Below are 15,225 nucleotides of genomic sequence, written 5' to 3'. Positions count from 1 at the left end.
CGGGCGCTGTGTGTGGGATACCGTGGGCGCTGTGCGCCGGGGATACTGGGAGCTCGGTGCTGTGCGCGGAGCTGAGGAGCTGTGCTCGGGGCCGGACGGGGAGTGGGGCTTGGTGCGCAGATGGCCGTGCACGGGGTTGGGGATGGGGTAGTGAGCTGGAGCTGGGGGCCCAGGGGCATTGTGCTCGGAGGACCGGAGTGCACTGGGGCCAGGGTGTGACAGGAGGCGAAGTGGCCTCCCCGCCCTGTGGGCTTCCACGTCCAGGAGACCACAGGAGGCGCACTCCCGCAGGGACGCTGAGGGCCAGGTTCCCGGGGCTGTGGTTCTGAGACACCTGGAGCAGGGCTGCCTCCGTGAGGCCGAGAAGTGCAGCGTCTGGAACTCAATGTTATTCTATTGGGGGCTGAGGGAGTGATTCTTACATTCCCCCAACTAACTGGTGAGACCAGTGGCCCTATTCTGGGCCATGGAGGGTGAGGCGAAGCTCAGGGGCCTTAAAACTGTACTGCCAGTTCAGGTGGCCACTAGCTATGAAGGTTCAGCTCCTCAGTTGCGCCAGCTGTTCCAAGGTCTCCCTGTTTGGAGTGCAGTGTGTGGCTAGTGGCAACCACATTGGACAGAGAGGGTATTCTATCATGGAAGAAAGTTCTGTTGGACAGTGCTGCCGAACAGCCTGCAGAGCCCTGTAGGCCAGATTGTTTAGGGGGTGAGTGCTGGGGCAGTAACCAGAACTGGCCTGCCTGCTCCCACCCCACCTGCCCAGTCCTGGGCCCAGAGGGGACAGCTGCAGACTAGGCAGGACGCCCAATGAGAGGGCGTCACATGTACCTCGAAGCCATGGAATGAGAGGGACCACCAAGATGTTGCTGTCAGCGTTGCATAAGAACTCTGGGCCTTGGGGGGAAGGGGCTTTTTGGCCTGGAGAACATCCAGGAACCCTGCACACCTCTTTCCCCTGCTCAGTTGCCATGTGGTAAGGTGTGAGGCTAGATTAAGGCACTGAACTTGACTTCATTGTCATCTCTGAGTAGTGTTGAATCCTTCTGTACTAGGTGTTCCCACTGGTAACCATGCATTCCTGCCTGCCCTCCTCCCCCAGGGGTGGGAACGAGCTAAAAGGGAAGATGTGTGTTCACTGATACAGAGCATGTGCATTGAAGCATGTGCCATCTTATCTTGGGGTCACAGCCTCTCTCTTGGGGCCGCCCACCAAACTCACTGGGAGCCCACTGTTCCTGCAGTCACCTGGAGAAGGGGGTCAGTCCTGAGCCAAAGACTCAATAGGGAGAGGACTGGGGTTGATCAGTCCTTGCTGTCTTTAGTGGTCCAACACCCACCTAGGTAGCAGTGGTCCCACGGTATGAGGGCAGTGTTTTAGGTGGCACTCCAGTTGACCAGCTCCTCTGAGCTGCACACCCAGGCCAGTGAGGCTGGGGCTAGATCAATAGGACTGCACATGGGCACCTGCACTAGCCTGCACCAATTACCCTCAGGCAGGTATATAAGTCACCTGAGCCTTTAGGGTAAGTGAACATCAGGGACTTCATGCCCTCCTGGTTCCCTGGATTTAGGGGTGGGGGCTGGGTCTTACCCCTTCTCTCCTGGAGGGCCCTGGGCATCTCCCAGTGGCCAGTTCTGCACATAGGAGAGGTGGAGTGGTGGCAGCCTTGCTGCTCCAGAGGAGCTGTTACCTCCTCTGCCCCTGGGGTGGGGTCCCTTTCACCCCGCATTTATATAAGAGGGCAACACAAACCAGTCTTGGAGCAAATAGACCTATTTTTAAGTATTAATGCCTGGCTATCAAGGCACCTTATGAATTGTGAAGCTCACAGTAGTTGTCTCTACCCTGTCCTTGTCCTACTGTTGAAGGTCTGGGGTGGCTGCAGTTCCCTCACCCTTCCTGACCTAACCAGGAGAGAGGAACGTGGAAGTCTGGAATGCCAGAGGCTGGGGTTATTCTCACAGGAATTTTCATACTCCAGCCTTTTGGTGATAAAATCAGGCTGGTGGGGGTGGACTGAAGCAGCCCACACTCCACCTACACCCTAACCCTCCCTTAATGTATGTGATCCGTGCACTCCCATTCAAGTGGCAGGGTCCAGGGAGGAGAGTGGATCCCTGGCCTCCCCTACAAGGAGATAGATGTGGAGGCAAGGGCTATCAGGAGAAGTGGCGTTCAGGAGGGGCTGGGTTGTCCCTTGGACAGAGGTCTTAGGGATAATTGGGTCCCTGGTGGAAGCCACATTGGATGATTCTCAGAACAGAGTTGATGGGATAAAAAGCTGATGTGACCCACAGATGTCCTACAACCAGGCCTGAACTCTGTCACCATTGCACCCTTGTCACCCAGAGCCAGGTCATCAGGTTAGGGCGATATACTATCAAAAGTGCCAGGGGCAAGGTTCGGCTGCATCACACATGGTAACAACCTGGTCTCAGGTCCTTGCTCCTGACCTTCAAGCTGGACAAATTGCTCAACTCCCAAAGTTGCAGATGGAGCCACTAGAGCACTTGCCAAATGGAGAAGATGGCAGTAGACCCCCATGGGGTTGATGAAATGGTGATGAGCTATGAGGAGTTTGGGGGGAGTAAATGAGAGCTGGCAAGTCTTCTATTAAGGTTGTAGGAGTCAGGTTATGACTGGGGCTGCGGCTCTCAGCGATGGGGGCTACTGAGTGGGGCTGGATGTGGTGGTGTATGATCTGAGTCAGGGACCAATGGATGGCATTGTTCCTGTCACAGTTCAGGAGCAAAAGTGTTGGAGAGAGGGAGGCCCCTTTCACAACCACTCATGCCTCACTTACAAAGTGTGAGCTTCCTGTTCCCACAATTTTGGGCTCTGCTGGTTCAGAGGTCTTCATTTCCAGGTAGGATACTTACACCCAAGGACAGACCCTGTTCCCCTGGATCAGGGGTCCTCAAACTTTTTAAACAGGGGGCCAGTTCACTGTCCCTCAGACCGTTGGAGGGCCGGACTATAGTTTAAAAAAAAACTATGAACAAATTCCTATGCGCACTGCGGGCCCGGGACGAGTCGGCTGCAAAGCAGGACAGGCAGCGGCACCCGGTGGGCCGGATAAATGTCCTCAGCGGGCCAGATAAATGTCCTCAGCGGGCCAGATAAATGTCCTCGGCGGGCCGCATGTGGCCCGTGGGCCGTAGTTTGAGGACCCCTGCCCTGAATGTTTGCCTCACACAGAGGCATCATGCAAATCAGGGTTGCTCTGCTGGGTGGAGTGACTGATCATGACTTTCAGGGGCAGTGGGGTTTTGCTGTTGCTCAGTGGGGATCCGAGGGGCATGATGGAGCTTGTGTGGGATTCCCAGATTGTGTGGGAAAGGAAACAGAGGCCATAGCACGAAAATGCAGGCAGGGCCACTTGGGGCCCCTGCAGGATGAAGCCTTGTCATCCCACCAGGAAAGACCACCACCAGCGAGGAGTTAGCTGAAGGTGGAGGGGATACAAAATGAGTAGGGGGAAAGGGAAATTACACCAACTACAGTTATTTTATTCATTACCTTATGTATATATTTCTACATATTAACCAGGGATTACAGTATCTGAAATCCATATTATAAACCTGAGAAAGAAGACATCTACTAAGAAGGGCTCCTGGTGACTAACTGGGCTCAGATATTAAGAAAAAGAGCCTAGCAGTCATTTCTACACAGAGGCCTCTCATGCAAACTGCACTTCAGGGAGAGGCCTGCGTTGAACTGCCTGCCTCCACTGTGTTCCCGCTAACTGAGCTTTATGCATGAAATTCGTGCAAGAGTAGTCCTTCGCAGCCCCGGCCCTCGAAGCCTTGGCTTCGTCCAGAAGGTCGTCCGGACGGTCATTCCCCTGTTCGGCCGTTCAGTTGATTTACATATTATGCTTTTATTATTATAGATTTCTGGAATCCTATTTCAACCAATAGGACTGAGGCTTTCCCAATTCAATCAGAGTTGTCCAGCTATATCCCATCATCTTCACCAACCAATCAAAGCAGCTCCATTCTGAGCAATTAGGAAAGTGTCCTTTGGACCAATCAAATTGTGAGAATTTGGAGTCCTCATTGTATGAGGTCAGACTACTCAGGGACCAGGGGCATGGCCTTCTGTCCATATAAGCCAGCTGTCCTTTGGCTCTGAGTACACTTTCCCTTTCCACCTATGACTGAAGACTGTTTTCCTTGCTGAGCTAAAACAATGAAAGTGTCTTGCTGGAGCACAGCAGAGCAGCCCAGCACAGTGCAAAACAAACCAGCATGGAGCAGAGCAGAGCAGAACATTGAGGAGAGGAGTGAAGTGGAGCAGAGCCAAGCAGAGCACAGTTGTCTAGCTAAAGAAGGGCCTGGTGCCAGGGCTGCCAACTGCCCTGCTGTTTTAAAACAACTATACTGTGTTGCAATTGAGCTGTTTTGAATAGTTTCTGCACCACACCCCAAATTGGGGGTTCCTGTTGGCATTGAATTGGCACCGAGTATCGCTTGACAACACGTATTACCCAATTTTTCCTTTTCTTTCCCCTACTATCTTATTTAAGAAGTATTGCTGGTGATAAATTTCCTAATATCTTTAGGCCACAGATTGTCCATATGAGGTGCATGTTAACCAGAAGAGGAATGAATGCACAGACTCAGATGTGCATGTGGCCAGTGCATTGTTGGTGTGAAGGTAGCTGCAGGTCAGACTAGGGCTCAATGCTATTGCTGAAACTGGGAGGTATAGTAAGAGGTGGGTGTGCTGGGTAGTTTGTCACAGCCTTGTACCTTGACCTGCATGTCATGGCAACTGCAAGTCTGGAAACCATGAGCCCTCGCTGGCCCAATCCAGTGTTGGGTTCTGAGATAAGAGACGGGATCAGTGTGAGCCTGGGGAAAAGCCACTATGGTTTGAGCACGTTGCAGACATGAGTTTGCCAGCAGCCCCAGGTGTCCTCCAGAGTTGTCCAAGTCACAGTGGCTAGCAGCCAACATCAGGGTGGTAGGTCTCTGTGACCCCTGAACTTCCCCATCTCCTGATCTTGATTCCCGGCCTTGATTTCCCTATAATATCTTTCTGCTTAAAGTTCAAATAGTTTTGATCTTCCTGACAAAGACCAGTCTAACAAACTGGGATTGTGAATGGATTACACCAAGCATGTCAAACTCAAAGGCTAACACGGACCAAATAAGGTTTAAGTTTACGTGGGCTGTAAAAAAACAAAAGCTTCAATTTTCATAGAAACGTAGCTTTATTTCGATAGAGACATGCTGAATACAAAGGGCTGAAGTAAGTGAGTAATCATTAACATAAAATAGAACATTTTAATAAAAATTAATATTTTTTCTTGAACATTAACTTACCAGACGCTGAATAACTGCACAAATTAATAAGCGTAATGCAAATAAACTTCTTTTTCTTATTCTCCGAAAGCAAAATATTTCCTGTTGCGCATACCAAACAAGTCAGTCCAAGACTAATGATGTGGCGATCGGCTGCTAAAATATTCCCTGCTAGTATTAGTGGAGAGAAATGGTGCGCCTGCACATAAGGTGCATAAGGGAAATGAATGCAACACAATTATAGTAATCAGTCATTAGCAAACGTTGTAGTTCGTTATTAATAACTAGAGGCCGGTGCATGAAATTCATGCACAGGAGAGGGGGTATCCCTCGGCCCGGCCTGCACCCTCTCACAGTCCAGGAGCCCTCAGGGGATGTCCGACTGATGGCTTAGGCCCACTCTCCGTGGGGAGCAGGCCTAAGCCGCCAGTCAGACATCCTTAGCACTACTGTGGAAGCAGGAGGGGCCACCACCACAGCCGCTGCGCTTGCCAGCCATGAGTCTGTGTTGAGCGTCTGCCCCCTGGTGGTCAGTGCACATCATAGCGACCGGTCATTCCTTACTAGCCTTTTATTGTATAGGATTATGTATAACAGGATATTGTAAAAATTAAGTTATGAAATACTTATTAAAATGTTTCTTACATACTGTTACATTGGCTGGGCTGCAAAAATATTAGTTGTGGGCTGCATGCGGCCCGTAGCCCTGAGTTTGACATGCTTGGATTACACCATCCCAGGAAACTCCCCATCTGGCTTGGGGGTTGGACTGACCAATCAGGGCTCACTGTGTGGAGGGCTCCGGGGTCAGGAGGGACCTGGACTGCAGGCCCTCCTCGTACTTCTGGAGCTGAGACCAGAAGCCAGGGTTGGGCTCGGCCACGGGGCGGGCGCTCTTCACGGTCTGCAAAGGAAGAGGATTAGGTTAAACCCCGCACAGCAATCGCTATAAAGTCCTCAACTGCCCACCACCGGGGGAGTGCCCCGCCCCTCTAGGAAGGCTCCCACCCGCAGCTCCGCTCTACCCCACCTGAAGGACAGCTCTACCTGGAAGGCCTGCGCCAGGCTAAGGCCACGGTGCCGCATGAGGTACGCCGTGCAGACGGCGGCCGAGCGGCTGCGGCCATTCTTGCAGTAGACGAGGCAGGCGCCGCCGGCGCGCACTGCGGCCTCCATGGCGGCGCAGGTGGGCTCCAGGTGTGCCAGCAGGTCCTCGGCTGGGTCGTCGAACACGGGCACGCGCAGCTCGTCCACGCCGGGCGCGCGCGGTCCGGGCTGCTGGCGCGAGACGTTAACGCACAGGGTGATGCCCGCGCACGACAGCAGTTCCGACGCGGCTGCAGTGCGTGCGTTCCCGAGAAAGAGCGAGGGGGCGACGTGCGCGAATGGCGGCTGTGTGGCCGGGGCGCCCCCGAGGCGTTCGGCTCGTCCGGAGTCCATGACGCGCTCAGGCATCTGGCCCGGGGGTCTATTTTGGGAAGTCTGGAGGCTGGCCTGGGTCCTAAAGGTATCCTAGGGCCTCCCGGGGCGGTCAGCATCTCGGCAGTGCACGAGCGGGTCCCGCCCACAAGCCACTGGCCACCTCCTCATTAGTCAGGCCCTGCGGAGCGCCTCCTCTGATTGGCTACGGATGCTACGTGCGGGCGGAGCTTACCAGCAGACGTGAGAGGCGGGTTTTCTAGAACTGGATGAAGGTCCCTGCGACCCGAGAGGTTCAGCTGCACCGGGCCCTGACCAGGCGGGCGGTCCAGGAGGGCTAGAGCGGGGCTCGGGGAGGGGGCATCTCATCTTTATGTGGCTGTCATAAGGAGGAGCAGGAGGGCCCTGTCACAGATCCTCATCCGCACCTGACCAGTGTTCTCAATATTGTCGTCTTGGTAAATCTCGTTTCGTGTATTTTTCTTTTTATCATGTATTCTTAATAACTTCTTTCTATAACTGTATTGTGGGCTGAGGTGCCCTTTAGTATAGCTTTATGTTTATTCCTTCTGTTATCTGCTTCCTAATAAATTGCCCTTTGTAATGTCTGCATTTTATTTCCCTTTTATTTATTTTTTAAAATACATTTTTACTGATTTCAGGGAGGAAGAGAGAGATAGAAACATCAATGATGAGCAAATCATTGATTGGCTGCCTCCTGCATGGCCCCCACTGGGGATAGAGCCCACAACCTGGGCATGTGCCCTTGACCAGAATCAAACACGGGACCCTTCAGTCTGCAGGCCAACACTCTATCCACTGAGCAAAACTGGTTAGGGCTATTTCCCTTTTATTGTAAAACATCCTATCTAATAAAAGAGTAATATGCAAATTGACTGTCACTCCAAGACACAAGATGGCCACCCCCAGGTGGTCAAAGATGGCTGCCCCCATGTGGACACAAGATGGCCACCACAAGATGGCCTGCAGGGAAGGACAGTTGTGGGCAGTTAGGGGTGACCAGGCCAGCAGAGGAGGGCAGTTGGGGGAGACCAGGACAGGAAGGGAGGGCAGTTGGGGGGGGGGACCCAGGCCTGCAGGGGAGGGCAGTTGGGGGGACCAGGTCAGCAGGGGAGGGCAGTTGTGGGACACCAGGATTGCAGAGGAGGGCAGTTGGGGAGGGGGGCAGGCCTGCAGGGGAGAGCAGTTGGGGGGGATCAGGCCTGCAGTGAAGGGCAGTTGGGGGTACCAGGCCAGCAGGGCAGGGCAGTTGGGGGGGACCAGGCCGGCAGGGGAGGGCAGTTGTGGGTGATCAGGCCAGCAGGGAGGGCAGTTAAGGGTGACCAGGCCAGCAGAGGAAGGCAGTTAAGGGTGACCGGGCCAGCAGAGGAAGGCAGTTGGGGGAGACCAGGCCAGCAGGGGAGGGCAGTTATGGAGGGACCAGGCCTGCAGGGGAGGGCAGTTGGGGGAGGACCAGGCCTGCAGGGGAGGACAGTTGGGGGTGACCAGGCCAGCAGGGGAGGGCAGTTGGGGGCAACCAGGCCTGCAGGGGAGACAGGGGTGACCAGACTGGCAGGGGAGGGCAGTTAGGGGTGACCAGGCCGATAGGGGAGGGCAGTTAGAGGCAATCGGGCCGGCAGGGGAGCAGTTAGGCATCTATCAGGCTGGCAGGGGAGTAATTAGGGGGTGATCAGGCAGACAGGCAGAAGCATTTAGGGGCAATCAGGCAGAGGCAGGTGAGCATTTGGGAGCCAGCAGTGCTGGATTGTGAGAGGGATGTCCAACCTATGGGATCGGGTGGAATCGGGCCTAAATGGGCGGTCAGACATCCCTCAAGGGGTCCCAGATTGGAGAGGGTGTCAGGCTCGACTGAGGGGATCCCTCCCACCCCCCGTGCACAAATTTCGTGCACCGGGCCTCTAGTAGTTTATATAAAGCTATTTACCATTAACTTCTCATTTTTCTAATAAACCAGTATTTTTGTTATTTTTGTAAGTTACTAACTTTTGAGACATCCCTGTTAACTTAAAAAAGTTAATATTTAATGTCCACACAGTTGCCTCTTCAGTAAGATTCATTAAAAACACCTTTTCAAGCCCAGCAAGCTGGCTCAGTGGTTGAGCGTCAATCTATGAACCAGGAAGTCATCACAGTTGGATTCCCAGTCAGAGCATATGTCCAGGTTGCAGACTTGATCCCCAGTGGGGGGAGTGTAGGAAGTGGCCCATCACTGATTCTCTCTCATCATTGCTGTTTCTTTCTTTCCCTCTCCCTTCTCTGAAATCAATAGAAATATATTTAAAAAAATAAAAAGAATACCTCTTCAATAGATTTTTCTGATGACCGGTTCATTTCAGGGAATGGTTTCAGTGAAAAGTAACTGACTGCAGCCTTGCATATATTTATTTAATTGCAATTGCAATTTTATTCTAATGACAGTAAAATTTTCTGATTCATCTCCATTGTTTGCCTAAGATTTGCAATCCATTCTACCAGAGAATATTCTCCAGTACCAACCCCCTCTCCCACACCTAGTACTGGATAGATCTGACAAAATGAACCTGTGTATAATCTCTGGGGTGATCTTGATTCTCTCAGTTCAGCTACAGCCTCCAAGCACTGGTATCTGTCAGATCTTTTTTTACAACCTGGGCCAGCTCCTTTCTGAGCTAAAGACTCAGATACCACTTTGCAGCCACATCTTCACTGGCTGCAGGTCCGGACATCTCCCACAAAAGCCCTCCCAGAATCCATTTTCTTCTTCTGCCCTAAGGACAGATGGGCTTTCTTGGGATGGAGAAGCAATGAAATTCCCATTTTCCCAAGTTCATGGGAGCCAACCAAATAGGTTTTCTGTCACCCAGTTCCGGAAGTGGGTCCTGGTTACCTCCAGCTAATCAGTAAAGCTGTTATCCCATTATTGCTTCATCAAAGGGTTAGGGCTCTCATGAACCAAGGAGGAGAGGAGCATGGAGATCTCCATTTTATCCTTAACACCACAGGAGAAGGCAGCCTTGGGTGAAAGCCACATTGGGAGAAACCAGATCCTTGATGACATTGTTGGGCCACTGAACCAAACCAAACCTGAAGACCTTCCTATTGGGGGCTGTTTGGTTTCCTGAGTTAGCAAATCACCCTTTATTGTTGGAGGATGAAGTGGGTTTTCTGTTCCAAGGCAACCCAAATACTGAGAAAAGAATAACTTATGTTGGTTTAAGCCACCCAGTTTGTAATGCTTTGTAAATACAGCAGTTTTAGGAAACTAATACAGTGTCCAATACAAAAGACTAGGCAGTAATTAAAAACACACACACACACTATTGGTGGCAAATCTGACAATTTGGTGAGATTGGCCAGACAATTCTAAATACTAAAATGTGGTCCAAAAAGAGGTGTTCTGGAGACTTCTGACTTGTCAGTCCCAATAGCTAGTCCTTCTCTCCCAGTGACCCCAGGCCTCTACCTCATCTAGTTCCACCACCAGACCTTGAGCTCCCCCTTGTGCCTCCCACAAACATTTACTGAAGGAAAGGAAGCCCGCATCAGAGTCAGGCAGAGCTTGATCAAGTGCTGGCTTTACCGCCATGGTAGATAATTCATCCCTCAGCTGTGCTGCAGTTTCCTCAGGGCCCTCTTCGCGGGGGCGTCGGGAGCATTTCGCTCCATCTCCCGGGGTATGCCCTAGGCCAGAGGCTGACCCAGCGTCCTGTGTTGGACATCGAGGTCAGTGTCGGGTGGAGACCCACTGCCGGCTCCCTGCTCTCCCGCGGGGGACTCAGACAGAAGGCCAGGAGCACTTGCAGAGGTGCAGGGGCGCGAGGGAAGGGTTTGTGCCCACCGGGTGGGGACAGAGGGCATGGGGGGCAGGTACACCCGGCCTGGGATTTCTGTGAAGTCACAGAGGGCCACACCTTGCCCCAACCCTGAACGCCCGGGGGCGTGTCCGGGAGAGGCGGGCGCGGGATTGGCCAGGCCAAGAGCTGTAGCGGGCACGTGGGCGGGGAGTGGGTCGTCTCCAGGGAAACCCGACGCTCTCGGGCTCCAGCGCTGTGCCCAGTGGAGACTGGCCAGCGGGTCTGCGCTGCTGGCTGACCTGTTGTGGTCGCTGTGAGCTATCCGAGGCTGGTGCGACCCCGCGGCAGGGGCGCGGTCGGGATCTCGGTGGGGAAGCAGCGAGTCGTGGTGAGACAAGTGTGTGTGTGTGTGTGTGTGTGTGTGTGTGTGTGTGTATGTGTGTGTGTGTGTAGGGGGGACGGGGGGGGTGGGTTTCTCCAAGCTCCACTGAGGCAGTGGTGGGGGCTGCGCGTGGTCCCACGCTTCCGAGGAGGAGCAGAGAGGAAATTTGAGACCCGACTTGCGTGTTAGGCTGTGAGTTAGGGGTTGGGTGGGGGGCCATGCACCTGCGTCGTCGGGTCCGGCGCCCTCAAAGCTGGCTCCTGAGCACCCCGGGGGAATGGAGGGCACTCAGCTGGCGCCGGACTGACCTAGCCACATGGCTCTAACTTGTGGTCGTGGGAGCCCCTTCCTGTGGTTTTCACCCCACGGAAGGGACAGGAGACCCTCGGAGCTCTGGCGAAGATTTCCTGGAGGTTCTAACAGGATGGGTGGTAGTGGTGGCCTTGGACCTGGTCCTGTTAGGGGAAGGGGCGGTTCCTCTGAGGCCAATGGGGCTGTGGGCGGTCAGTGGGCACTTACCAGGAGCCCTGAGAGCTACTGTGGGTCTCCGGCTTTGCTTCCAGGTTCATAGACGAGAGACATGGAAGGTGGTTATTCCTCAGACCAGCCAGAGAGGAGAGGCAGCGAGCCTGCTCCCTGTGAGGATCCAGGGACCTTGGAAAGCTCCATCCTCTTCACCAAAAGGTGTGGGGAACCTCGGGTAGGGAGGTCTGCGGCTGACGCTGAGGACCAGACTTAGCTGGGATCCAGCTTTGGGGCAGGTGTTAAGAAATCGCTAAAAGTTATATTATCCCTCAAAAATCTAGTCTCTGGAGAAATAGAAAAGTCCCAATGTTGTATCAACAGCCACTGAGGAAAATTACCATAATGGGCGACTGGACCCCAGAGCCTGATCTTTGCACCTTCCATCTAGCCTGCCCACTCTGGGCTTGCCTGTCATCTCACAGCCTTAGGACATTTACTTTACACCATGGGGGTCCCGGGTTGGCATAGCTTCTTCACAGGGTGCTGATGTGAGAGCTGACACTTGGTAGGCCTACTTTGGGCCAGATGCTTCTCTCAGAGCAAGGAGAAATCCACCCTCTAACCCCACTCTGTCTGTCTCTTTTATGGACTGAATTGTGTCCCCCACCCCTGAATGCCTATGTAAAAGCCCTAACCCGAAATGTGATAATATTAGGAAAGGGAACTTTTGGGAGATACGTGTGGAAATTAGGATTAGGTGAGATCCTGAGGGTGGGGCCCCAAGATGGCATTACTGTCCTTACAAGAAGAAGAGACTAACAGCATGTGAGGACACAGAGAACCGAGTCTTCCGGCACCCTGACCTTGAGTCTCCAGCTTCCAGAACTGGGAGTAATAAATGTCTGTTGTGTAAGCTGCCCATCTGTGAGTTTGTTATAGCCGCTGGAGCAGACTGACATGAGGAAGTAAGGAACTATCTGGTGACAGAGCCAAGTGGTCAGACTCGTGTCCACCTTGCCAGCTGATCATTTCCAATGACCCCGAAGTGGGCCTTACAGCTGATAGGTTGCAGTATGATTTTCTTATTTAACCTCAAAATCATTTTCATTTATTATTGTAGGGAGACTTTTAAAATATATATATTTTATTGATTTTTTTACAGAGAGAAAGGGAGAGAGATAGTTAGAAACATCGATGGGAGAGAAACATCGATCAGCTGCCTCCTGCACACCTCCCACTGGGGATGTGCCTGCAACCAAGGTACATGTCCCTGACCAGAATCGAACCTGGGACCCTTGAGTCCGCAGGCCGACGCTCTATCCACTGAGCCAAACCAGACAGGGTTGTAGGGAAATTTTTGAAAATTTGTATTTCTCTTATTCTTACTGTCAGTTATCTTTCCTCCTCATTAATTTTCTTATTAACAAGTAATGTCTGTGCCATGTAGAAAATGAGAAAATACTGGTATGTTAATTTGCCAGGTCTCTAACAAAGAACCACAGGCAAGTGGCTTAAACAACAATTTAATTGTTCTCAGGTGTGAAGTCCAGAGGTGTGGGCAGGGTGGTTCTCTTTTAGGGTGTGGGAAGAGTCTGTGGCAGGCCTCTTCCCGAGGCATGTAGATGGCTGTCTTCTCTCTGTCTACACGTCACCTCTCTGCAATCCTCTGCATCCCAACTTCTTTCTTTTATAAGGACAATGGTCACATTGGATTAGGGTCCAAATAAAGTCACATTGAGAGGTTCTGAAGGGGTAGGACTCCAACACATTTTAGGGGACGGGGACACAATTCAATCCATAGACAAGGTAAGCCAAAGAACAACAGCAAAGCATATCTGAGCCCCAGACTTCATCATTGTTGCATGTTGGTGTCTATCCTTCTTGGCTTCTTCCTACAGGCGTATCACAATATGGAACAGAAATCCTTGTGTTTGTAGCAGCCAAGTCCCTCCTTGTTGGGCAGGCTTTAGGCCTCTGTGGCTCATGGGTGGCATTTGAGGGCCATCTGGTGGAGGGGTCTCGGAGTGTTCCTACACTGTGTGCAGCCTGACAACAGCACGGGTCTAGACAGACACCTGGATGCAGCATCCCCCAGACAGGCCTTTAGAGGGGGGAGGGAGGCAGAGAGGGTGTGTGTGTGCTGGGTGAGGCTGGGTCCACCTTTGAGTCAGGATTGTACTTTTAGATAGCAAGAACAGGAAAGAGGCAAGCCCGCCCTGGCACACATTCTCTGCCCCTGCCAAGCGTCCATTCACCCCTGCATCCGCCCTTCCTCTGAGGGGTCCATTGCTGCCCCTCAAGTTGCTCTTGGATCATCTCTTGACCCGAAGCTCCCTCTCCTTGCTTAGCCTGTTCCATTGGTCCACCAGTGTCTGCCCAGCTCTGGGTGGATGCTGCACACCATTACCCTTGTTAGACAGCCTTACAGTACTTTCCACTTCCTGGGCAATCACCATACTCTCTCTGCCTCAGTTTCCCTTTCTGGGGAATGAGGATATAAACAGCCTTTGCCCTGGGGTTGTTGGGAGACGCGGTGTGGTAGAGTGCGGTTCTCGGCACACAGTCACTCTGAAGACCTCTGGCCAGTTCGGTTCTTCCCTCTTGCTGCCCTTCATGCCGCCAGGAACATTCCAGAGGTCCCGGAGGAGGAGGAGGAGTCCCAGGCCCCCCTTAGGGAGCAGGATCTGAAGGAGACCTACATCCAGCTGGTCCAAGGTGTGCAGGAGTGGCAGGATGGCTGTGTCTACCGAGGACATTTCGGGCTGGACATGAAGCTGGGGTATGGAGAATTCTCGTGGCCTACGGGTGAGGTAACTGGCTTCCACTGCTTCCTTCCCTCCTGGCCCAGGGCTCAGCCACCGGGGCCCGTCTCTCTTCTTCTGAGAGGGGTGTGATGTGAACTCATGGTCCAGCAACAGGAAGAATGCCAGGCTAACATTTTTGCTACCCAAGAGATGCCTGGAATGTGCCCCAAGCTTGGAGGAGCCTCCAGACCTCCTGTGACCAGGACAGTGGCAGGCAGGCAGGGACCTGAGCCCATGCTGAGTTTCTGTCCATGAGTGGGGGTCACCAGGACATTCATGACTCAAGCATTGACTCCTGTTCAAATTTGTTTCTTAGTTCTTAGCTGATTTCTCTTTTAACTGACATTGTGGTGTTCAGGGGTCAGACTGCCCTCTCACAGTGGTGGGCGGTTTCGGTGCATCAACCTGTCCCCTCAATGCAAGGTTCTCCCCGTGAAGGGAGAGCACAGCCAGGGGCCTGGCAGGGACCTCTGGGTCCACCAAGCAGACCCTCGTATAGCTGTGGAGGCTTGTGAGCCAGAGGCCAGAAGGCAGAGGGTGCGCCACTCTCCAGCAGTTGCCTTGAACACGTTAACTGTTTTGAAAGAACAGGACCGAGCACGTCTGCTCTGCTCGTCAGATGAGGCCCTAGGTCTGTGCAGGGGCCCGATGAGGGGTGGATGGAAGCACGGGGACATGGGCCCAGTGCTGGACGTGGCCAGAATCCTCTCATGCTGATGGTTACTAGTAAATGCCCCACAGTCCTACACAGTGTGCAGTGCAGGTTTTTACTTTTCAGTTGAATGGACTCTGATACTCCCCACATCATCGTACACGTGGAATGTTGGTGGAAGGCAGGCGGTCCCCAGCCGAGGGCCTCTCTGCTCATCAGTGTCTGGCCCTGTCAGACTCAGGAGGAGTAACCAGCAGACCTCAATTAGACCTGGTTGAATCGAAAAGGGCCTTGTTGGCTCTTGTAACTGGAAGCCCATCGCAGGGGTCCCGTAGTCCTCTGCGTGGCTGGGTCCAGGGTTCTAATGACCCACCAGGCCCTTTCTCTCCCCATTTTTAT

The 15,225-nt window shown here is 53.0% G+C and overlaps 2 protein-coding genes across 3 annotated transcripts in view; one reads left to right on the top strand and one right to left on the bottom strand.

The window, feature by feature from the left end:
- Window positions 1-5,159: 5,159 nt before the first annotated feature.
- On the bottom strand, window positions 5,160-6,881 carry DUSP28 (dual specificity phosphatase 28). Of its 2 annotated transcripts, XR_013960715.1 has the most exons (3): window positions 6,358-6,881; window positions 5,761-6,214; window positions 5,160-5,692 (listed from the first exon to the last, which is right to left on the bottom strand). XR_013960715.1 is itself a non-coding variant. In XM_080670722.1 (2 exons), the coding sequence occupies exons 1-2, from the start codon at window positions 6,763-6,765 to the stop codon at window positions 6,095-6,097; spliced, it is 528 nt and encodes a 175-aa protein (XP_080526848.1). In that variant the 5' UTR covers window positions 6,766-6,881; the 3' UTR covers window positions 5,163-6,094. The 2 variants fall into 2 exon arrangements, 1 of the variants encoding a protein (XP_080526848.1); XM_080670722.1 differs by having other exon boundaries at window positions 5,163-6,214.
- A 4,587-nt stretch (window positions 6,882-11,468) lies between these two features.
- Window positions 11,469-15,225, top strand: part of ANKMY1 (ankyrin repeat and MYND domain containing 1) — a gene marked incomplete at its 3' end in the record, with an annotated part of 41,193 nt that continues 37,436 nt past the window's right edge. The window contains exons 1-2 of the mRNA XM_080671157.1: window positions 11,469-11,589; window positions 13,994-14,180. Coding sequence (XP_080527283.1) covers window positions 11,486-11,589; window positions 13,994-14,180 — 291 coding nt within the window. The 5' untranslated portion in view covers window positions 11,469-11,485. The remainder of the gene's footprint in view (window positions 11,590-13,993; window positions 14,181-15,225) is intronic.

This window comes from Plecotus auritus (genome assembly GCF_963455305.1).
Source record: "Plecotus auritus genome assembly, chromosome: 5".
Lineage (NCBI taxonomy): Eukaryota > Metazoa > Chordata > Mammalia > Chiroptera > Vespertilionidae > Plecotus > Plecotus auritus.
Note: the sequence above shows the minus strand (reverse complement) of the source record. Positions and strands in the feature narration are given on the sequence as shown.